Raw genomic sequence first — 25,625 nt, forward strand, 5'->3', positions numbered from 1 at the left:
TAAATAGGCTTCAAGTCTCTACCACTCCACCAATCCACATGTTTCACTATTTTGGCGACATTCTTCCACAACTCCAACAGACCTGTGATCATTTGTGCCATTCTTCTTTGTATATGTTCTGTAATATTTGGTATGGCTCCCATACATTTTAATACTATTCTAAAATTTGACACTAGAGTGTTTTGCAATAATTCTCTTTTGTAGACATTTTTGTTGATATTTTTGGAGCACTCTGCTTTACAAATGTAGAATTAATTTCCATTTTGATTTGAGTTTTCAATTTTTTTAAGGTTAAACACTCTAATCTGAAGCTCTATTACACAGTAATTGAGTTTTACTGGAAATGCCCTGCAATGTGTTTGTTATGAAATTTGTACACACAATTTTGGCACAATTTATTTCTTTTACAGGCACTGGCCTTACAATGATTGAAAAAAAGTGGTGCTTCAGTATGCACATGTTGGAAAACTTGCAAAACTCTTTCAGCACTTCTCACATATATGTACAAAATCCAATATTGTATATTACTGCTGTGAGGGATTACAGTATCTTGTTCTCTTCTTATGATCTTAGAACTAACTTACTCAGTTGAACATGAACTCTGCACGCCACAGTGTGACAGCACTTAACCAACTGAACAAGGACATAGGAACTGTAAACACTAATTTACCATTTACCATATTGTCAGATTCTTTTCATAAAGCTGGCAGGTTCTCACTTGCAAAGAAACAAATTGCAATGAACACACCAATTGAAGGTATAATGAGCTGCTCCTTTAATTCATCTGCTAGAATGACTACCACAATTTAGCATCTTATATGTTCACGAAAGTCGATACATGACTTTCATAATTTTCAATATAGCATGGAAACATCATAATGATGTCACATGCATTTGAGTTGATGTAAACTGAGGGTTACCTGCCCGACATACCCTAAAAAGCTCTTCCCCTGAAGAAACTCTGGGTTCGGAAATCAAGGAATACTGTTGCTTATTTTTTATGTTTTCACCTCAACAGTATTGAGAATTACACCACTTGAAGGAGACTACTATCCAGTGTGCACCTGAATGTAGGTGTTTTGTGAATATAACATTTCTTTTATAATAACTGAAGCAGAAGAAATGAATTAAAATTTGTGCTATGCCCGGGACTCGAACTTAATTCATTTCTTCTGCTTCAGTCATTATCGTAGATAATGAAGAGACTTAAATGTCTCAGGGAAATATTTAATTATTTCTTTTATCCTAACAATGGAAAATCCAGGATAGAATGTGACAATATTGTGAAAAGGATAGATGCTACTTACCATATATCAGAAGTGAGCTCTCGGCCAACAAGGTCTTTGAGGGAAATATATATATATATATATATATATATATATATATATACACACACACACACACACACACACACACACACACACACACACACACGACGACAGTTTCTGGCTGCTGGAGGCCAGGCCTCAGCAGCTCCAAAAGGCGCGATAATCTCCACCCCTCTCCCGCAGCCTGCGTCTGGGCACCTCAAAGCAGTCCGTGGCCAGTGGTGGGGGAAGGGCGGTCCTGGGTGTTCGGGGAAGCGCAGCGCCCCACAACAGTTCATGGGCCGCAGTCCTTCCGCGGCTATGGCCGCTTGCAGAACTCTGCCGTCCTGGTCACAATGCTTCATCTTCTTCTTCTTCTTCTTCTTCTTCTTCTCCTCCTCCTCCTCCTCCTCCTCCTCCTCCTTTTTCTTCTTTAGGTGTCATGACAGGAGCGGATTTCCATGTAGACTGTCATGTTTTAATCATCCAGAAATGAAAGCTGGTTGTTTTCTTCTACCTCCATTGTGAACTTGATATTCTGGTGCAGTGAATTCAGATGCTGCAGAAAGTCTTGGAGGCATTGTTATCTGTGCGGCCAGACTACGAATGTATCGTCTACATATAAAAAAAAGTAAGAGGGCTTGTAGGCTGCTGACTCGAGAGCTTCATCTTCAAAAGCCTCCATAAACATATTGGCCACTACTGTTGATAGCGGACAGCCCATCGCTATTTCATCTGTTTGTTCATAGTAGTTCCCATCGAACAGAAAGTATGTTGACGTAAGTACGAATTTGAAAACTTTCGTTACTGTTGGGCCGAATTTTTCTCCTATGATTCTTAGGGAGTCTCTTAGAGGTACCCTTGTACGTTTTTTTATATGTAGACAATACATTCATAATCTGGCCACACGGACAATGCCTCCAAGACTTTCTGCAGCATCTGAACTCACTGCACCAGACTATCAAGTTCACAATGGAGATAGAAGAAAACAACCAGCTTTCATTTCTGGATATGCTCGTCAAGCGAAGACCAGATGGCATACTAGGACGACAGCGTCTATCGTAAGCCGACACATACAGATTTGTACCTGCATGCCTCCAGTTGTCATGCTCCTTCACAACGAGTGGGTGTTCTAAGCACACTGGTGCACAGAGCACGCTAAATCTCGGACTGTGACAGCCTAGCAGCTGAATTGCAGCACTTGCAGATGGTGTTACGCATGAACAGTTACAACAACCAGCAGATAAAATGCCCCTTAAGACTGAAGAAACAGAGACCACAGCCTTCTGAGGACAAAGACAAGCTGGTTGCGACAGCGATCGTACCATATGTGGGGAACACATCGGCAAAGATCGGCAGAATACTCAGAAAATATAATGTCAAATGCGTGTTTCGCTCTCCATCCAAAATGAAAACCTTATTATTATCAGTCGAGGATGACTTAGGACTCCGGAGACTGGGAGTTTACAGCATCCCTTGCCAGCACGGGAAAATGTATATAGGCCAGACCGTACGGACGATACAGGAGAGATGTAGTGAACAATGCACAGCTGACATGAACATATGACATGAACTACGATGGGTGTTACAGCAACCGAACACCTTCTGGGATTGTCTCCTCAAAGAGGCAGTGGAGATCCAGCTGCATGATGAACTAATAAAAATAAAGACAAAGGTTTCCAGTTAAGCAAAGCCTGGGATCCAGCTTTGAGTATGATTAAAACACGACGACAGTCTACACGGAAATCCGCTCCTGTCAGGACACCAGAAGAAGAAGAAGAAGAAGAAGAAGAAGAAGAAGAAGAAGCATTGTGACCAGGACGGCAGAATTCCGCAAGCGGCCGCAGCCATGGGAGGACTGCGGCCGATGATGTGTCGTGGGGCGCCATGCTTCCCCCATCACCCACCACCACCCTTCCCCCACCACCGGCCGCGGACCACTCGGAACTGCCAAGACGGAGGCTACGGGAGAGGGGTGGAGATTGTATAAAATCGACATCCATCAGAGATCAATCAGACACCAAGAATTCCTGTAGATGGCAAGAAGTCGGCTTGCCGAAATATCGCGCCTTTTGGACGACGTTACCCGGCTGAATAGCCGAGAAATTTTCAAGATCTCTGTACACCGGGAAAACCTCAGGTCACACATCAATGTATCTGATATTTCCAAATTTTGTCATTGCTTCAGGAACAAAAATTTGTTATTGGAAAATACTAACCAATTTAGAGCTGAATGTCTACACTTTCCCACCTCTACATCCATGTTCCACAAGCTACCTTATGATGTGGTGGAAGGTGCTGTGGTGACTCCTTCTATTCGCCCCCAACTTTAGCAGCAGACGACGGGTTGTGTTGACTGAAAACTAGTGATCAGCGTAGTTCGTGCTGGATGAAGTACCACCGCATCTCCCCAGAACCCTTGCTGGTCACTTCCGCTGGAGGTAGATCTTAGTTTACCACACTTTCCAGACACCCTGCATGCTGAACCATCGCCTGAGCAGTCTCTTCTTCTGCTTCGACGAAGCAACACCTCCCGGCTGTGCTCCTGGCAGCCCGTCCTGCGCAACGTCAAGTGGCTCTCATTGTTGCCTGTCACACTTCTCTGGAGTATGTGTGGACTGCAGGATTTTACAATTGCATCCAGTGTCATTATTTTGTTGTGGTTTGATTAACAAGAGGACTGCTACCATGTCTTCAGCTCCACCTTCCTGAGCCGCTTTCCCTCCTTGAGGGGATTCCCTTGACTGTACATAGCCTGATGCCAGGCGTCTGGTGACCCCCCCCCCCCCCCCCCTCCATTATTCGCACCTGGAATACCATGTGCAGTGTGGTGAAGTGTAGACTGCACCAGGAGTACCATTTGGGTTTATTACCATTCCAACCCCAGCTGTTTTGGCGCCCCTTTACTGCTAAGTGTGCCACTGAAGTGAGTGTTCCCGCACTGTCCAGTGGCGCAGTACAAAGTACTGAAAACCATTCGTAGCCACCCTGTTCAAAGATTCCACCACGAGCGAGGACCTCCCTTGATTCAGAAGTAGCACCTCATTAAATTTTACCCTAGCTGTTTGCTTTTTGGAGTAACATCCCTGAACCAGCTGCTGTGCCTCTTCCAGGACACCCCATTATTCATTGTTATCTTTTTTAATTAGCATGTATGCCCCTCAGGAGCGTAGAAGGGAACCTAATTCATTGCTTCAGCACTTTGTGTGCCATTGTCACTTCCCCATTTTCCTTTTCCAATTGCGTGTGGTTAACAGGAAGAACAGGTTCTCATAAGCCTCTGCATGGACATGAATCTTTAATTTTATCTTCACAGGCTTCTTACGAGATATAAAAAAAAGGAGGAAGCAATATATTGGTTGACTCTTCTAAGAACGTACATTCTTAGAATTTAAACAGTAGACCAAACAGTGATGCAGAATGCCTCTCATGCAGCATCTGCCACTGGAGTTGACTGAGCATATCTGTGATGCTTTTGTGATTACAAAATAGACCTGTAATGAAATATGCCCCTCTACTTTGGACCTTGCCTATTTCCTCTGTCAATCGTATCTAGTGTGGATCCCAGACTGACAAGCAGTATTCAAATATTAATTGAACAAATGTTTTGTAAGCTACTTCCATTGTTGATGGACTACATTTCCTGAGGATTCTTCCAATGAATCTTTCTGGCATTTGCCGTACCCGCAGTTAATTCTATGTATGTGTTTCACTTCAAATCACTCCGTACACATACTTCTAAATATTTTATGGAAGTAACTCCTTATAGCGATTGTTCTGCATCATACAATAAAGGGTCTCTATCTGAGTATTTGTAATGTGTTATATTTTTTTGTGTTGAGAGTCAGTTGCCACTCCCTACACCAAACGTCGATCCTGTACAGGTGGAGCAGGGTAAGCCTGCCTAAGGACAGTAGTTACAGCACTAGGGGTGGCCTAGGTGAAATAGGAATAGCAACTGCACACACAAACGTGTTTTGTGGTGGTCCTGCAGCACCATGACCAGTCCAGGGTTAATACTGCTGAGGACTGTGAGAGCACTGAGTCAGCCAGGCAGATGCTGACTAAAATGAAATCTCATATGAGTTCAGTGCCTGTTGCTACGGCTGGGAGATGGAGATACACTAGACATGACCTACACCTGAATAGGAGAGGGAAAGATAGTTTGGTTGAGCTTCTTGCAGGTAATGTACAGGAGGCAGATAATATATGGGAGGCCACACAAAATATGGTCTTTGTGATTACTGGTGTCAGAGAGGTAACCTTTTTATATTAGGATCAGGATTCAGTCACCCTATTTTGAAAGAAGTCAGAATAACAGAAGAGCCTCACAAAATGCTTAAGAATGCACAGAAAAGTAAGGTTAGCTTATTTCATCCATATTTTAGAGGGGACTGAGTAATCAGGTAAAAGAGCTTCTTGTCTGTTTGGAAAATTGAGAGAGCTCTGAAATTATAGATATCCTGTGCCTATCTGAGCACTACATAACCACAGGATTAGATAAGTTGCATAGGAAAGACTACAACTAGCAGCTTACTCATGCAGAACTAATATGGGAAAACAAAGATTTATTACATAAATCAAGAAGGAACACAAGTTCAAAAACATTGTGGCACTTAGATTTTCTACTGATCAGTACACAGGTGTATGTGGTTGGGAATTAATACTAAAAAATATCACTTTTAATTGTAATTGTGTATAGGTCTCCACTTGGAAATTTTGAAATGTTTATGAGGCATCTGGATTCCGTACTAGGCCATCTGTCAGACAGCAGCAACAGTTAATAGTCTGTGGTGACTCCAATGTAGATTTTCTAAAGGATTCTGGTAGAAAAAATGATTTGGAATCCTACAATTTGAGCTCAGTGATTAAGTTTCCAACATGGCTGGATAAAGAAATTTGGATCCTAATTGATATTATTTTTTTTGATGAAGCTCAAGGCAAGAAAATAACTGTTTACCCAGTAACAAATGCTCTCTTTGAACATGATGCACAGTTAGTTAGGATAAATAACATAGTGCCCTACAGTATGGAAACTTTTAAGTGGAAATCAGTTAGAATAATTAATGACTCCAGGACATAGGTTTTTAAGCATACTTTATAAGAGATAACCTGGGATTGAATTTGTAATGAACCAAATGCTAACATTAAATGCAATCTTTTCCATGATAAATTCATATCATTATTTGAAAGAAAATTCAACAGCCATATAAAAACCATGGATCAGTAGAGGGATTAAAGTATCTTGTGAAAGGAAAAAGGAAATTTATCTGTTGGCGTGACCAAGTAGAGATCCTGCAGTAGTTGCACATTACTAAAACTACTCAAATTTACTAAGAAAAGTTATTAAAAAAGAAATTAACATAAACATTATGTCAGAAATCAGTAATTCAGGCAACAGAATTAAGGCTATGTGGAGAGTAGTGAAATGAGAGACAGGACAGCCTGCCACAGAACAGGATAACAATACTATTGAAATGAATGGAAGGGCTATAAATGACGAGTCACAGATAGCAAATATACTTAGTAATTATTTCTTAAATATAGTAGAAAGTATAGGGACAAACAGTTCTAAAGAGAAAACACTGCAGTATGTTGAAAAAGAATCAGTAATAAAATTCAATCGTATGAATGTAACACCAACTTCTCCTTCAAATATTAAGAAAAATTAAGCATCGCAGATCCAAGACATGTCTCATACATCCTCCCACCACCACCTACTCCATTCTGGTCACAAGCATCACCTATCCCATCAGAGTCAGGACAACCTGTGAAACCAGTCATGTGATCTACAAGCTAAACTGAAAACACTGTGCTGCTTTCTACATGGGCATGACAACCAACAAGCTGTCTGTCGGCATGAATGGCCACCAACAAACTGTGGCCAAGAAACAGTTAGACCATCCAGTTGCTGAGCATGCTGCCCAACATGATGTTCTTCATTTCAGTTCCTGCTTCACAGCCTGTGCCATCTTAATCCTTCCTACCAACACCAGCTTTTCTGAATAGTGCAGGTGGGAACTCTTCGTGCAGTATACCCTTGTTCCCATAACCTCCCGGCCTCAACCTTCGGTAGTCATTGACCTTTACGTACCTATCCCCTTCCCTGTCCTGATTCCAGTATTACAGAGCTGCACAGCCTTGTATTCCACCAACATGTCACAGTCTTTCTGCTTCTCTTCTTTTCTGCTCCTCCCACCATCCCCCCCCCCCCCCCCCCCCCAATCCGTTGTAGCATCCTGACTGCACCTACCTGCCGTACCCTCTCTCCACCTTGTCCCCGTATGCTCTCACAAGCAGCACATTACTGTCCTCCAGCCCTGCCCTGCTATCCCTCCCCCTTGCAACCTCCTCCTTACCCCCACCACTCAGTTTGCTTCTCCCGTCATGTGCTGTTGCTCGCCATCTGGCCACGGCAGCCAGGGACGGTGGTCATGTGTGCACAAGTTGCATTCGCATGAATCTCTCTCTCTCTCTCTCTCTCTCTCTCTCTCTCTCTCTCTCTCTCTGTGTGTGTGTGTGTGTGTGTGTGTGTGTGTGTGTGTGTGTGTGTGTGTGTGTGTGTGTTTAATTCAGGAGACTTTTTGGCTGATAAATTACTTGTTTAGCAGTCTTTCTGTTGTGCCCGTCTGTGAGTCAACATTTCCATTATATGTTGAGTAGCAATCCATCCTTTTCATAATATAGAAGAGACAAATCAGTAAGTTGACATATTTTGCTTATTTTCATTCAGTAGTGTCGTATGGAATAATGTTCTGGAGTAATTCATTTTTAAGAAACAGATTTCATTATGCAAAAATTGCTGTAAGGCTATTATGTAGTGCTCACCCACGATCAACTTGTAGACATGTGTTTAAGGCGTTGGGCATTTTGTCTACTGCCTCACAGTATATTTATTCCCTCATGAAGTTTGCTGTAAATCATCCACTACAGCTGAAAAAGAGCAACGAGATACGTAATTACAATACCAGAAAGAAAAACGACATACATCACTCTCCATTAAGGTTGTCATTACTACAATGTTGCAACAAAAATTTTTGAATACTTATCCAGTGACATAAAATGTAAAATTTGGTAACAAACTGAGAAAGTTTCTTCTTGACAACTCCTTCTATTCCATAGAAGAATTTCTATTGCTGTAATGTATAAAAGGTGGTGGGTAGGAATTACTAACTCACATCTGTACAGGGCTATTACAAATGATTGAAGCGATTTCATAAATTCACTGTAGCTCCATTCATTGACATATGGTCACGACACACTACAGATACGTAGAAAAACTCATAAAGTTTTGTTCGGCTGAAGCCGCACTTAGGTTTCTGCCGCCAGAGCGCTCGAGAGCGCAGTGAGACAAAATGGCGACAGGAGCCGAGAAAGAGTATGTCGTGCTTGAAATGCACTCACATCAGTCAGTCATAACAGTGCAACGACACTTCAGGATGAAGTTCAACAAAGATCCACCAACTGCTAACTCCATTCGGCAATGGTATGCACAGTTTAAAGCTTCTGGATGCCTCTGTAAGGGGAAATCAACGGGTCGGCCTGCAGTGAGTGAAGAAACGGTTGAACACTTGCGGGCAAGTTTCACGCGTAGCCCGCAGAAGTCAACGAATAAAGCAAGCAGGGAGCTAAACGTACCACAGCCGACAGTTTGGAAAATCTTACGGAAAAGGCTAAAGCAGAAGCCTTACCGTTTACAATTGCTACAAGCCCTGACACCTGATGACAAAGTCAAACGCTTTGAATTTTTGGCACGGTTGCAACAGCTCATGGAAGAGGATGCGTTCAGTGCGAAACTTGTTTTCAGTGATGAAGCAACATTTTTTCTTAATGGTGAAGTGAACAGACACAATGTGCGAATCTGGGCGGTAGAGAATCCTCACGCATTCGTGCAGCAAATTCGCAATTCACCAAAAGTTAACGTGTTTTGTGCAATCTCACGGTTTAAAGTTTACGGCCCCTTTTTCTTCTGCGAAAAAAACGTTACAGGACACGTGTATCTGGGCATGCTGGAAAATTGGCTCATGCCACAACTGGAGACCGACAGCGCCGACTTCATCTTTCAACAGGATGGTGCTCCACCGCACTTCCATCATGATATTCAACATTTCTTAAACAGGAGATTGGAAAACCAACGGATCGGTCGTGGTGGAGATCATGATCAGCAATTCATGTCATGGCCTCCACGCTCTCCCGACTTAATCCCATGCGATTTCTTTCTGTGGGGTTATGTGAAAGATTCAGTGTTTAAACCTCCTCTACCAAAAAACGTGCCAGAACTGCGAGCTCGCATCAACGATGCTTTCGAACTCGTTGATGGGGACATGCTGCGCGGAGTGTGGGAGGAACTTGATTATCAGCTTGATGTCTGCTGAATCACTAAAGGGGCACATATCGAACATTTGTGAATGCCTGAAAAAACTTTTTGAGTTTTTGTATGTGTGTGCAAAGCATTGTGAAAATATCTCAAATAATAAAGTTATTGTAGGGCTGTGAAATCGCTTCAATCATTTGTAATAACCCTGTATATTCAACCATATTGACAAATTAATTCATGATGTGAATGTAAAATAATTGCTCCACTTCACTACAATTAATTGTCTAAAATGGTTTATGAAACATAAAACTAATGAACTAACTAATTAACTTCCTGCATTTTGTTACAGTTTTCTGGCCTTTCAAGTTGTCTCTATCAACAACACCATCTGCGTAAACCCTCATGGAACTTCCAATGTTATCTACTGGTTCATTTATATATAGTGAAAAATAATGGTCCTGTAACACTCCTGTGGGGCATGCTCCAAATTACTTTCATGATAGAAGACTTCCTTCTATGTAGAATGACATGCTGTGTTTTTGTTTGCTAGAAATTCTTCAGTTTAATCACACAGTTGGTTTGATATTCTGTACGCTTCTATTTTGTTCATTAGGTGGCAGTGCATAACTGTGTTGAACACATTCTAGAAGTTGAGGAACACTGCATCTACACGAGTATCTGTATGTACTGCACATGGAGGAGGCATTGAATGGCAGATAGGCACAGTTCTCGAAAGATGACCAGATAATCTTCAGCTATTTTATTACGTCATTTGTCAATCGTAGACAAAACAGAACTCACACATATTCACACAAGCCCAACTAGTACGCTCATGGCCATTGTCATCTCTGAGTGCTAAGGACCAACTGCAACTTTGTCTGAGGCGATTTGTGCTGGGTTGGGTAGTTGGGATACAGAGGTGGTGTGGGGTGGGAAAGTGTAGGGATGCCAGATTTTCTGAACTGCACAAGTGAGAAATCTCCCTGCAATGTATACTTCATTCACATAATCTTCCTTAGTGTAACCTTTACTAGTTGCAGCCATCCACCTGCCTATCCCTTTCCTTGCTCCCAGTCCAGCCCTACACATGCCATCTACAGGATGAAGAAAAATTCATGCACTTGGACTTCGCAGTGTTGTTCCTCACATACTAGCAAACCAAAAATGTCTGTCACAAAATTTCAACTTGCGCATATTTCTGGCAATAAATGGACCTTAAAGATAGGCAATCTGGCAATGCTGTAATCTCATATGGTAACTACCTGTGTCAGGATATAGGAGCTGTGCAGTGGTTGCAGTGGATAGCATGTTGCATTAGGATGCTTGAGGTTGTGGGTTCAAAGTGAATGCAGGTGTAAAAACAAATTTTTATTCCAGTTTGATTCTATCATATAATATTGTAGTATACTGTTATAACGTCAAGTTTAACACATATATTTCGGAACAACACAACACATATAAGTCACAGAGTAAGTTGTCAAGTAAGACGTGTGTACACGTTAGCATTCGAATGAGCGCTGAGTCCCAGTCCAGCAGCCGCTGCTCGGCTGGCCGCTTAGGTGGCACAGCTGCTGCATGGCTGGCAGACAGCACCGCATGTAGAGGACGCGCGTAATTGCGCGGCAGCGCTTTGAATGATCGGCGAGTCACAACACTTCCCCCCCCCCCCCCTTTGAAATTGTTGCACTGGTCTTGATGGAGGTGTCCTGGAGATGGCTAACATCCATAGGCGTTGTTTGACTCGCTGTAAAGTCTCGAGGAGGAGGCTTCCCGTATGGACGGAAGTGTCCCCGATGATAACGAGTCGAGATGACAGGAGACGTAAGGGTCGAATCTGCTGGGGCCCCATGCACCAATCTGTCCGTTGCGCAGGTCCAGTTGATATGACAGGATACATGGGCAATGTGTCGGCGTCCGTTGGAGGAGGAGGCGAGTAGATTTGCTCTGACAGAGGATGGTCATCCAGTTCCTGCATGGGCACGTCTCCTGGTGGCGTCCGTTCTTGTGCTGGCATCGCGATGACGGTGAGAGGGCTGCATTGTGAGTATTGAGAGATGCCAAGATCCCGAGCGTCGGGTAGAGCCAAAGGTGGTGTAGTGGCATTTGGAACAGGTGTTGCTGGCACACGAGGTCGAAGCTGGTCCGAATGATGCACTGCAACACCCGTGTCCGTCTGGATTTCATACAGGCATCTGCCACGGTGTCTTAAGATGCAGCTCGGGCTCCATTTTGGCCGCCTGCCATATCCCCATACCCAGACGAGGTCATCGGCGGTGAACCGGCCAAGTGAAGGCACCCACGGCCGGGAGGTGGAAGGCCGCAGAAGACGAAGTAGCGTGCGGGGCTGTCGGCCATGTAAGAGCTCAGCCGGGCTGTGGTCGCCCATGGGGGTGAAACGGTAAGACGCCAGAACCTGGAGAAGCGCATCATCAGCAGCAGAAGAAGTCAGAAGTTTCCACATCTGAGCCTTAAATGTGCGGACCAGTCGTTCAGCCTCACTGTTGGATTGTGGATGGAACGGCGGGGCCGTGACATGCATAACGCCGTGACGAGCACAAAAATCCGCAAATTCAGAAGAGGCAAATTGCGGACCGTTATCAGTAACAAGAGTAGAGGGGAGGCCTTCCAAAGGAAAAATGCGGGCGAGAGCACTGGTGGTTGCCGCCGCAACGGACAATGGACAATGAAAGGAAAGTTAGAGTAGGCGTCAATCACGAGGAGCCAATAAGTACCTAAAAAGGGTCCCGCAAAGTCAGCATGAATGCATTCCCAGGGCTTCTCAGGCGAAGGCCACGGTGACGAAGATGACTTCGGGGCAGCGGCCTGTGACCTACAAGTGCCGCAGGCAGCGACCATGTGTGCTATTTCAGAGTCGATGCCAGGCCAGGCCAGTACACATGACAGCGCGCCAGAGATTTTGTGCGAGACACACCCCAGTGCCCTTGGTGAAGGAGGCGCAAGACCGAAGCACGCAAAGACGCAGGTACCACAACACACAGCGAAGCATTGTCAGTAGAGAGGAGGATAACACCATCCCTAGCCGTGAGGCAGTAGCGCAAAGTGTAGTAGTTCCGCAACGGATCAGAAGTCTTATCGGACGGGCGATCTGGCCAGACCTTCTGAATACCGCGTAAAACATGGGAGAGGGTAGGGTCAGAACCCGTAGCAGCCGCTAGCCTGTCCCCAGTGATGGGTAACCCGTCCACAACCTGCTGCTCAGCAACATCCAAGTGGAAACACAGAAGTTCGTCCCTATCGAATGCCTGATCAGGACCCATGGGAAGGCGAGACAGAGCATCAGCATTTGCATGTTGAGCCGTTGGCTGGAAATGAATCTCATAATTGAAATGAGACAAGTAAAGAGCCCAAAGCTGGAGGCGGTGTGCAGCCTTGTCGGGAAGTGACGTTGATGGATGAAACAAGGAAACAAGTGGTTTGTGATCTGTAACAAGATGAAATTTGGAGCCATAGAGGAAAACACCAAACTTATGAAGAGCATAAATAATGGCCAAAGCTTCTTTCTCAATTTGAGAATACTTTTGTTGGGCATCCGTGAGCGTTTTGGAGGCATAAGCAATGGGTTGTTCCGAACCATCAGAAAAACGGTGCGCAAGGACTGCACCGACCCCGTATTGAGAGGCGTCTGTGGCAAGAACAAGATGTTGGCCAGGTTGATAAGTAGCCAGGCACGGGGCCTGTTTCAGCATAGTCTTCAATTTCTGGAAAGCCGCGTTGCATGACGCGGACCAGTGAAAAGGCACGTTTTTATGCAACAGGCGATGCAACAGCTGAGCCACCGAAGCCGCTGATGGTAAAAACTTGTGATAGTATGCTATTTTCCCCAAGAAGGCCTGCAGTTCCTTAACAGATGTAGGGTGAGGAAGGGCATCGATCGCAGCGACAGTTTGCTGAAGCGGATGAATACCATCCCGAGAGAGTTGAAACCCCAAGTACGTGATAGATGCCTGAAAAAATGGTGATTTCTGAAGATTACACTTAAGACCGGCAGTCTGTAAGACATAAAAAAGTCTGCGGAGATTTTGAAGACGCTCTTCAGTGGTGGAGCCAGTGACAACAATGTCGTCCATGTAATTGATACACCCAGGGACAGGGAGCAATAATTGTTCCAAGAATCGCTGAAAGAGAGCAGGGGTGCTAGCAACCCCGAATGGCAAGCGTTGGTATTGATAGAGGCCGAAAGGCGTGTTAAGGACCAGAAACTGCCGGGAAGCAGTGTCGACAGGAAGTTGATGATAAGCTTCTGACAAGTCAATTTTAGAAAAATACTGGCCTCCAGCAAGTTTAGTGAACAGTTCTTCAGGGCGGGGCATAGGGTAAGTGTCGATGAGGCATCGAGCATTTACAGTGGCCTTGAAATCGCCAAAGAGACGAATATCACCATTTGGCTTAGCAACGACGACGACAGGAGAGGACCACTCACTGGAAGTGACAGGAAGCAAGAACCCTGAAGTAGTGAGACGATCCAACTCCCGTTTTACCCGATCACGAAGGACCACAGGAATGGGCCGAGCCCGAAAAAACTTAGGCTGAGCAGTGGGTTTGAGCATGATATGAGCTTCAAAGCCGTTTGCACGGCCTAACCCAGGAGAGAAAAGGGACGAAAATGTCGTCGACAAGGAATCCAGTTGAGCATAAGGAATAGCATCAGAGACAATATTGACAGAGTCATCTATCGAGAACCCAAAAACGCGAAAAGCATCGAAACCAAAAAGATTTTCTGCATTGCTCTGGTCGACCACAAATATGGGAACAGTGCAAACGTCCCAAGAGAGAAATCTTCTGTTTATTGTACGTCCGTAATTGCCGAGTGACAGGTGACAGGAGTGGAGAACCCAACTGAAGATACGTCTGAGAATTAATTATAGTGGCAGCAGAACCGGTATCCACTTGCATGCGAACATCTCGACCAAGGATTTGGACAGTGAGGAATAACTTCCCTGAAAGGGAAGAAGTGCAATTGACAGACAACACAGAATCAGAATCAGCGTCATGTTCATGAACATCATGTATGCGGTCGGATTTGCAAACGGAAGACACATGACCTTTCTTTTTGCAATTGTGACATACAGCCCAACGTTGTGGACAATCTTCTCGTGAATGTTTCGTAAAACACCGCGGACATGAAGGAAGTTGCCGGGGGTTTTGCTGCAGTTTCTTAGCGGGTTGTTTACGGCTAGGCCGAGGCTGTGCGTGGGAGTGCACTGCGGCCACATCGGCCGGCGGGGACGCGCCGCACGCGTCGTCACCAGCGCACAGAAGTTGTATTTCCCCGGCATCACCCCACGCCCCCAGTGGCGCGAGAAATTTCAAAAGACTGCGCAATGGAGAGAACTTCATCTAGAGTTGGATTCGCCAACTGAAGGGCACGTTGCCGAACTTCTTTGTCAGGCGCCGACCGGATAATGGCATCCCGTACCGTGGAATCGGCATAGGATTCTTTGTGAACGTCAGTAACAAATTGACACTTTTGACTGAGGACGTGAAGTTCAGCAGCCCAAGCGTGATAGGATTGATGTGGCTGTTTTTGACAACGATAAAAGGCAACACGAGAGGCTACCACATGCGTTTGCTTTTGAAAATAGACAGACAGAAGTGAGCACATTTCAGCAAAGGACAAAGACGCAGGATCCTTCAAAGGAGCCAATTGCGACAACAACCGATACATTTGAGGTGAAATCCAGGAAGTGCTGTCGAAGACGTTTTTCATAATCAGACCAGTCTTCCGCCATCTCGTCATAAGGAGGAACAGGAGGTATAGCCAGTGACGAGAAACTCCCCTCATTTGACGCCGCGAGGAAATCGCGAATCGCCGCTGTTAGAAGCGTGTGCTGTTCAAGGAGATTTTGCAATAGTTGCTCGACAGTAGCCATGGAACCCTGTGAGTCAACGGTGAAAAGGAAAAATCGACTACCTCGTCGCCAGTTGTTATAACGTCAAGTTTAACACATATATTTCGGAACAACACAACACATATAAGTCACAGAGCAAGTTGACAAGTAAGACGTGTGTACATGTTAGAATTCAAATGAGCACTGAGTCCCAGTCTAGCGGCCGCTGCTTTGCTGGCCGCTTAGGTGGCGCAGCTGCTGCATGGCTGGCAGACAGCTCCGCACGTAGAGGACGCGCATAATTGCGCGGCGGCGCTTTGAATGATCGGCGAGTCACAACATATATGTTGTTTCCTAAACCCATGTGTATCCTACATTTACCTAATACAGTTTTCTGTGACAGTGAACAAAACAAAAATGTGGTCAGACAAGTCAGAAATATGACAGAATAACTTCAAAAATAGTATCAATTGTGAGATGCTAAGATGATTGCACAGTTAAATAACTCAACATCTACTAGTCGTTTATAGTACATGCAGTACGTCCACTCAGATGCAACACATTAGCAACCAATAACAATGATAATTTTCGTATTAATGAGTGCAAGATATTTACAAAATAATATTTTGACCTCAGGATGCCCAACGCCTTAAACACATGTCTACAAGTTGATCGTGGGTGAGCACTACATAATAGTCTTACAGCAAATTTATCCACAATGAACTCTGTTTCTTAAAAATGAATTACTCCAGAACATTTGCTCAAAACTACCCCTCTGCATGTCCAAACATTGCACAACCCACTGGATCATGCAGCTATGGACTCTGAGCAATATGGCTACATCCCACCCGGCCGAAGTGGCCGTGCGGTTCTAGGCGCTGCAGTCTGGAACCGCGAGACCGCTACGGTCACAGGTTCGAATCCTGCCTCGGGCATGGATGTGTGTTCTAGTTCTAAGTTCTAGGGGACTAATGACCTCAAAAGTTGAATCCCATAGTGCTCAGAGCCATTTGAACTATTTTTGCTATATCCCATAGATACAACGTGAATACATGCTATCTATTCTTCCACACTTGTCACCGAGTGAGGTGGCACAGTGGTTAGCACACTGGACTCGCATTTGAGAGGACGACGGTTCAATCCCATGTCCGGCCATTCTGATTTAGGTTTTCCGTGATTTCCCTAAATCGCTCCAGGCAAATGCCGGGATGGTTCCTCTGAAAGGGCACGGCCGACTTCCTTCCCTGTCCTTCCCTAATCCGATGAGACCGATGACCTTGCTGTTTGGTCTCTTCCCCCAAAAAACCAACCAACCATCCACACTTGTCGGCAGAGTAGAATACGTGTGCTCCTTCCTGTTTCCCCATTGGAAGAAATCCAGGAGATTTAGGTCAGGTGAATGTAGAGGCCATACAACTGGACCTCCCTGTCTGAGCCATTTCCCTGAAAATGTTCTGGCTAAATACTGTTGCGCATTAATTCCAAAGTGTGGTGTGCACCATCGTATAGGAACCATAACCTCTGCCGAACATGAAGTGAAACATCTCCCAGTGCATCAGACAAACAGTTTGAGAGGAATGCGTAATACGTTTGTGCAGTCAACTGGTCAGGCAACAAGTAGGGATCCAAACTCCTGTCTCCCAGTATTCTGGCTCAGACGTTGGTGCCAAAGTGAACTTGATATCCATTGTTGTGGGAGATGTGCGGGTTAACATCACACCAATGGTGGGCATTGTGCATATTGAGGAAAACTTCACAAATGAATGCTGTTTCATCCAACCAAGTTACAGTGTTTATGAATACGTTATTGGCTTCCTGTCATTGTTGGAACCATTCACAGAATTGCATCTGCAGACCGCCGTCTGTAGAATGATCGTGTTGCGTTATAGAATAATGATAGGGGTGTTGCCCTTGCTCGTGCAACACGTTAACAACCATGTATTGCAAGACACGTAGCTGCCTTGCTACATTACCTGTACTTCACTGGTGTTTTTTGTTTATGACCTCCAGAATAGGTTCTTCAGTAGCTGGAGAATGGTGAGTCCATGGATGACCTCTGTCCCACGATGGTGGCAGATGGGAACATGCCTCTTGAAGACATAGCTGCAGACATTGTAACACATTTTTATCTGGATGATATCAACCAGGATATCTTGCAGCATATTCACGAATGAAAACACCAGCCCATTTATCAGATGCACCAAGGACCAGAAGCTACCCATGTATTCATCATTTGTGTATGTCTGACGCACTGTTTTAGAATAATACAAGAAGAAAATATGATATGATTAGAAATGTACAAGGGTCTGTTATGGGCACATCACTATTCTAGCAGCTAGTCCCTGCCTGGTGAACAACACATACGGTATTAACACTTCATTGGTCGCAGCAGGCTGTTCCATCTAATGCACATCACCTCTCTTACAGCTTTTGTTCTGCATGATTCATCCTGACACTGCTAAATGTGAAATGTTCATTTTAGAATTATACTGTTTCCCTACTGGTAATGAATTTGATGTTTAATAACAATAGTAGTAGTAGTAGTAGTAGTAGTAGTAGTAGTATGTGGAGATACTTACTAAACAGGATGTGCCTATCAGACTCAATGCTTAAGGTTCCATGATGATAATTCATACAAATAGTAACAGAGTTTGGACATTATATTCATAGCACATTGCTAGCTCTACTGGTGACATAATGCCCTAATGAAATGTTATGGACCTGAATGTGGCAAGAATAATAGTGGTACTAATTGATGGGACCATTGGGGAAGGGTACACAGAAAATAGGTTTGGAATCTAGTAGTTGTAGTGGTGTGAAAAAGTTCGCATCATCGACCTGCAATAGGCTTATTCAAAAACTGACCAACAAAAACAATTGTACTTCTGCCGGAAATATGCACACTATGAAATTTTGAGACCAGCATTTTTGTATGGCTAGTATGTGAAGAATCACACTGTGAAGTCAGAATGCATGAATTTTTCTTCATTCTATATATTCCCAGTGTGCTTGCAGAGTCCCCCTTCCCCATCTCTACTTCTCTCCCCTTTGCCCACTCTCCCTTTCCCCATCACCTAGCAACCTACCCCACAATTCCTCTGTATCCCCATTAGGCACCCCAGTGCTTGTTCATCTCGGGTGCAGTTGGGCATTAGCACCTGGAGTGGCTGTGTCTGTGTGAGTTATACTTTAGTTAGTTTGATGAAGGACTCTCAGTTCGGTAGGCAAATAACAACTAGCAGTCTTTTTTGTTGTGCATGTTTGCGACTCGGTGCCTGCTGTATGTGGTAAACAGCAATCCATCCGTTTTATATTGTTTTTATTTCATTCCAGGTTTTTCCATTGCTTGAATTTGAGATTTAATTCAGGACAATATTATCTGTGAACCAGTACTTCCCATATAACACCACTAGGCACCCATATGACTGATAGCGGTTTTATCTGTTATCTGTCAAATTTGACAGACATCATTGCGGTAGAAAAGTTGTATGTACTTACATCTCAGATCTGTATTTAATTATGTACGTTTCTCTTCTATCGGCACTAAAGATGAGTGATGGCTTGGAGAGACTTCCTTATTTCATTAAACAATTCCGTACCAGCTACATAAGTGTGTGGATGAATCAAAAGAATTGAACTATCTTATTGAGAGTTGGAGCTGTGGAACAGGGCAAAGGATGGAATGGAACACTGTTTTGAGAACAGTACCTCAGCCAGAGTCCAGCATTTACATCTTTCATGAAGTCTAAACATTGACTCCACCAAGAAGTATCTCCCATTTTACATGTTAGGAGCATGATTACATAAAGTATATCATATGGAAGATAGCATGGTCATTGGTCAGATAGAGTACACAATGGATGCCACCTCAGTTTTTAAGCCTTATTTTTTAATGAATATTATTCCAATGGACAGTATTTTTATTTTAGGAAAAAGCCAGTAGTCATTCCCTCCTGGAAACAAGGAAGGATATAAGATGTTTGTTATGTTGCTGCCATCAGCTATTGAGCAGACAAGGTGGTGAATTACCACTGTACAGTAAAACTTGATCAAAATGAAATCACATGGGACTAAAATAATTTTCCAAGTTGGAAAAGTTTCCAAATTACACAGAACTCACTAGGTTACATAAAATGTATCAGATATTATACATAAAAATACAAATTTATAATTATGCACAACTATGTACCTTCACTACTGCATAGTAGGTGTTCATTTACTGTATATTGTACAATAGAATACTACACGATTACACTAATTAGTAAATAACACAGTATATTTGTGTTTTTACTCTAACTTTAATTTCATTTATTGTTGTATGTGTTCATGTATTATTCCTGTGTTTATTTGCTTTTCACTCCACTTTTTTCATCACATATCAAGGTGGGAAACCTGCTTGAAAATCCTGAAAAAAAACTTCTTTTTTTTCTATGCAATATTTTGCACTATACGATAGTTCTAACAACTTGGGAGAATTTGTGTGTGCTGCTAATGGCAGAACATTGTCTATGCTTCTTCATACATATTAATTTTTCTAGGGCCATCATTTTTCTTCTCCTCTTCCTCCTTTGTTCCTTTCTGGTCATCTTCTGTATTGTGCATTTCTGTTAAATTTGTTGCTGAAGTAAAGATGGAATGAGTTCACAAAAAGTAGTTTGAATGTAGTCATCTGCACTATATGAAATGTTTTTTATTTTAATTCAGCAGTTGCTGTGTTGCATTTTCTTGAGCTTCAATGGCCACATAAGTGTCTTGTTCTTGACCTCCAAAACCCGCTTTGTTGACTCACTTGGTAACAGTTTCAGGCTTTATTTCCCTTACTGCCAAGCCAATCCAGGACAAAAACTGACCAGGCAAGAGAAAGTGCACTTTTTGCTTCTTCGACACCAAGAATAAGAGACTGCTTCAGTAATTGCCTATCATGCGACTTGAATGTGTAAATAACTCCCTGGTCCATGGATTGCATGAGGCTGGTTGCAACTGGTGGGAACCAAGCCAATTTCATGTTTGATAATTTGACTTTTAGGTGGCAAGTTGCATTGTCTAGGAAAAGGAGAACTTCGCAATTTCTTTTTTTTTTTTGTTTTGGCATTTTGAGAGCGCAGCAATTCTTCCATAACCACTCACCATCCACACCTTTTTATTGCTTCACCATGTGACAGGAAACTTACTGACGTCTATTTTTTGAAACAATGTGGTTTTGCTACTTTTCCAGTCAGCAGTGGCTTGTCCATATTACCTAACATGTTCCACACAGCAGTACAGTGAGTCTTTCCTTGGAAATTTTTCTACTGGTGCACTTCTCACCTTGAATTGCTAGAGATTTTGAAGGCAGTACACAATAACAGTCCTGTTTCATTTGCATTGAAAAGGTCTTTTGGGTCATAATTTGCCATTAGGTTGTACATTATTGTTTTCCATCCTGTTGCTACACTTTCCTACAGATTCTTAGCTTCATCACAAACTTCATTCCATATGTTATGCCTAGCTTTGAATCTGTCCAGTCATCTAGCGACTTTCAGAGCCTCTTTCTGCAACATGGGTCCACACAGAGGTAAGTTTTTTGCTTGAGCACTTATGAATGATTCCCATACACTCTCATTAATTTCTTCATTTCCTGTCTTCTTCGCCTTTTTTCATTTGTCCATTCCCTTTCATCCATTCATCCTGTATCTTATCCTTGTTTCTTAAAGCATCATAAATTTGTGTTTTACCTCATTTGAAACACAGCATTATTTCACATGCAGGGAGTTTGTCATTTTCACTCACCTCGATTACCTGAATCTTTTCGTGATGTGTTAGCAACACATACTTTTTGCTCGACAACATTTTATCACTTGAAGTGCTATTAGGCAACTGAAACTGGCAGAAAATAATGAAGTTAGTGTATTTCTTTGGAATGCTTGACCTTGCTGGGTAAAACTATTTTTTAACGGAAAAAAAGGAAAAAACTCTTCACCGCACAGATTGCAACAGGTTGTTTGTAGGTGCAGAACAATGCTCTAGTGTCCATTGTTATACATCAGTAATAATGGAAAATGAGAAATGCCCACAAACAGAATGCTCACAAACAAACCACTTCATTTGATGTACCGACACCATGCATAAGTTGTTCGTTGTTACACGGAGTGGGGCAGTTTGATGTCCACACCTTTAGTGCCGCTCTATGCCGAACCTCTTTTCTTGTTTTTGTGCCACTTAAAAACATTGTAGGGCTGTATAGTCTCTGTGTTAAAAGTAGTGTATTTGAAGAGTCATGAATAACTAATGTATACTGTAATGCAGTATTAATGTGTAAGCTCTTTTCCACATTATACAATGAATTATTAATTAAATCTTTAAACTTTATTCCATTTCTGTGTTAGGCAAATTCTGCTTTATGCAAAAAATTAGCTTATTAAAGTGTATTGAATGCATCAGGACTGAAATACTGTTCACAAGACATATATGTTCATTTCAGGGACAGAGAATATGGAAAAACTGTTTTCTAACTAATTCTGTATAGCTTTCCAGTGTACAATGTGGTTCACATGTTTTGTATTAACTTGTTCATATGATTTTTTTAGGCTTAATGAATGAGATCAATAAATGTGAAGAAATTTTTTTAATAATTGTTTGTAATGTAAATGTTGACTTGTCTTTTGGTGACAAATCTAATTTGTACAGTTGTAAATGCAAGGATGATTTAAAATGGCTGCAGTTATTGTATTAGTACATTTTCTATTTTGCTATAAATTATGTAAGGAATAAATATAACAGTTCACCTTGATAAGCACATAAATGAGACTGAGCATATTGGGCTTAGTCATTTTTCCAAGCTACACACACACACACACACACACACACACACACACACACATACATTTACTTATGCACATACACCTGCATGACTACAATGGTATAGCTACCTACATTGTGACTACACTGTAGCTCGACTAAGACAACGACGTGTGTTGGATAGAGAGTGGGTAAAGGAGGTGATGAATGGGAGGGAGGGCTGGAGGAAGGGTTGCAGACAGCTGGAAGGCAGACGTAGCAGGCACAGGGAATTGGAACGTAGCACCAGTGACCTACTTCTCACCACAGGCAGGGTTGAATTGTACTTCAGTGCACATTAATGTGAAAGTGTGAGTCGGGAGGAGGAGATGAAATGGAGGAAGACTTCGGGGAGAAGGTCTCAATCTTGTTTATACCCCCATTGACTACTCAGTGTTTCAGCTACATGGTGAGCTGTTACATTCGTTTCTTTCATTATCTATGTTCCACCAAGGACTTTCCATTACTATATTTGTCTTTTTATGTGTTGTTTATAAAATACTGTGTGTCCTTTTAGGATGCTGGTTGCCCAGAAAACACTGATCCTGCTGCTGACATTGATATAAAAGAATATATTGATGCAGTTGTGGCCACTGATGAAGTTAATGATGAGGTAAGTGTTCAAATTGTTGATGTATCCTTTGCAGATTTTCTATGTACTAATAAAGCTGACATGGAATGTGTTTAGGAGGTAACTTGAGACTAAGAAAACGTGTTCCCCATGTTGTTCCATTTAGCAATTCTGCACAAAAGAAAAAAGAAAGTTAGTTACTGGTGTGTGTGTGGGGGGGGGGGGGGGGGGGGGGGGGAGGAGGAGAGCACGAGTGCACTCACTTGTGCACATCACCCCAGTAAAGATCTCTGTTCACTTCATATGCAATCGTACCTGTCTGTCTGTCTGTCTCTCTCTTTCTGTCTGTATTATACATTGCCTACTAGATAATTATACAGGGTGAGTCACCTAAAACTTGCACTGTAAACGTTGTGGAAATGGAAAATGCCATTGATGTGTGGTTTTCACATACTGGATTGGTAGTCAGTTACTTCTTTGTTAGCCAATAAACAGATTGTAATAATGTTTAGAAAGTGTATTTCTTTTGCATACATACAATTTTTTAAATGGAAAAATGCCTATTAACAGTAACAGATCAAAAGTAGGGTAAATTAAAATGTCAGCGGTGTTTGTTGCAGTATTCTAGCATGCGTCATTAACAAGATACTGTATTTTGAAAAGTTTCCACACTGACTTTTATTCATGCCATTCAGCCTACTTAGAGGCTAGGTACGATGTTGTTATGTTTGCTTACAGTGTGCGCTTGTGTGTTCTTTGAGTGCATTGCGACTTACTGGTCAATTGGTGCTCAGCTTTTGAAAACATTGCAGTCTAGTCAGTTACTTCATATTTTAAAATTTTGAAAAAGTATTATTGTTTTTAATGATTTTTTCTTCTAGATTCCACAAATGTTTCAAATTTTTCTCTTAAACTGAACCCGAAAATTTAAGTTGTAAGAGCAGATGTCACTTACCCAATGAATGTCACATTCAGTACTTTCAGGCTCTGGGCCTTACTGACACATCAGTATCTATTTAAATAGTATGTTGAGAGTAAAAGTCAACAACAGTTAACAAAATTTGCATTTCAGAAATTTTTTTCACAAATGGGAATGAAAAAGTACTCTCCCGTTGGTAGTACACATTAGTGAAAGCATGTTGTTATTTCTAAGAGTGGGCTAAAAGATATATCCAGCTGCTTTACTCCCACTTACATATCATTATGTGTTAAAAAGTATGACGTTGATGCAAGTTAGGAACAAATAACGATTTTTTTAATTTAAGGATGGGTATAAAGTACCCCCACTTGGTAATGTGCATTACGAAAAATGCGTTGGTATTCCTGGGGTTAATAATTCACTGATAGATTTTTTTCTTTTGTACCTTTTGTAATACTGACATTTTCATTTTGTTACTGAGACCTGGATGAAAATGCTGCCCCTCTGGGAACACAACTATAATACACAAGTTAGCCTGTCTCACTATTTTCTTTACTACATCTGAGCAGCTTGTTTATGAATTTAGTGAAGACTAATTTGGTAAGTTGTTACAGCACAAAGTTGTTCCTTTGTATAATGACTTTTCATGTATCTCCAGCAGAATGTCACATATTAAATGTGAAAGTAATATTGGTGGTGAAACTGCTAGTGTGTACACATAAGTGGTGTGTTCCTGTTTATTGTTAACAGAATTGCTGGCAATGTCCTGATTCCAATTTATTTCATAATATCTCACCATGTAAATGACAGTGCTTTGCTGTCTAATAGTGTGGTCATGGTGTGTAGTCATCTTCATGGCTGTGCAAAGCCCTAAAGAAAGGGTAGAAAAAATGGCAGTAAGTTATCTACAAAGAAAATTATTTTTAATCATTTTTATAAACGGTTCCTCATTTTTTGCCTATTGAAACTGTGTATGGGGGATGCTATTCTAAATTTTATCAAATTATTATTTCCACAGTTACTATTGGTTTTGAAAGTAAGATATTGTGCTTATTGCACTTGAGTAAAATAAAACTAAGGGTAATAAATCACTGAAAATAGGGAAGTGCCCCAGCAGATGTGCTTGAAGAGCTGATAGATCATTGCTCCAGTTTTCTAATGGATATGTTAGATCTCAATTTGAGAACCCTCTTTATTAAGGAAGTATTGAAGAGAGTATTCTGTCAAAAGACTCCATAAGTTCCAAATGATGGCATACTGCTTGTGGTGGGTGGCCATTGGTTCAGTCCTGCTCCTATTCTGTTTGTAGAGCTATGTTTTGCATTCCAGTGGCATTTTATTGCAGTGTGTCACTGAAACCTATTTTGAGTGAATATTTACAAATCAACAACACACAGCAATACCATTTGCAAAAGAGGAGAACTTCTGTTTTTCAGTGAACAAAGAAATGTGCTACCAGAGTAACTGATATCATGAACATTCATTGAGCTCATATACACCTAGTATCTTTGCTGTGGGTAAAATAGTTGGTGAGGGACAGACACCCCTAGTGTATGTAGTTCATCATTTTGAAGTATTGTATTCATAAACACGGTTTCCTAATCTGGTTATTTTTGAGTCATTATTATATGGTTCATTCAATTACTGTTAGGTGCAAATTGTCCACAGTTTTATTGGTCATTTCTGCTGCATATTTGTTAAATATCTGTCTGATAAATAAAACATAAATAGATGTGAGTTACATCTATATTTTGTGTGTAGAGTTACAGAGCCTAGAAGAATGCTGTTTGGCTCTTGTGGACATTGACTACATTGAAAAACTTTTCTTATTATTGGCAGGAAAGAA

General features: G+C 42.2%; 1 protein-coding gene across 9 annotated transcripts in view; it reads left to right on the top strand.

Annotated features, from left to right (window-relative positions):
• LOC126183366 (uncharacterized) overlaps nucleotides 1-25,625 on the top strand; it is a 505,494-nt gene that overhangs the window by 181,552 nt on the left and 298,317 nt on the right. For all 9 annotated transcript variants that reach the window (XM_049925289.1, XM_049925286.1, XM_049925287.1 and 6 more), the window contains exon 9: nucleotides 22,807-22,902. In XM_049925289.1, coding sequence (XP_049781246.1) covers nucleotides 22,807-22,902 — 96 coding nt within the window. The remainder of the gene's footprint in view (nucleotides 1-22,806; nucleotides 22,903-25,625) is intronic.

This window comes from Schistocerca cancellata, chromosome 4 (genome assembly GCF_023864275.1).
Source record: "Schistocerca cancellata isolate TAMUIC-IGC-003103 chromosome 4, iqSchCanc2.1, whole genome shotgun sequence".
NCBI classification, from domain to species: domain Eukaryota; kingdom Metazoa; phylum Arthropoda; class Insecta; order Orthoptera; family Acrididae; genus Schistocerca; species Schistocerca cancellata.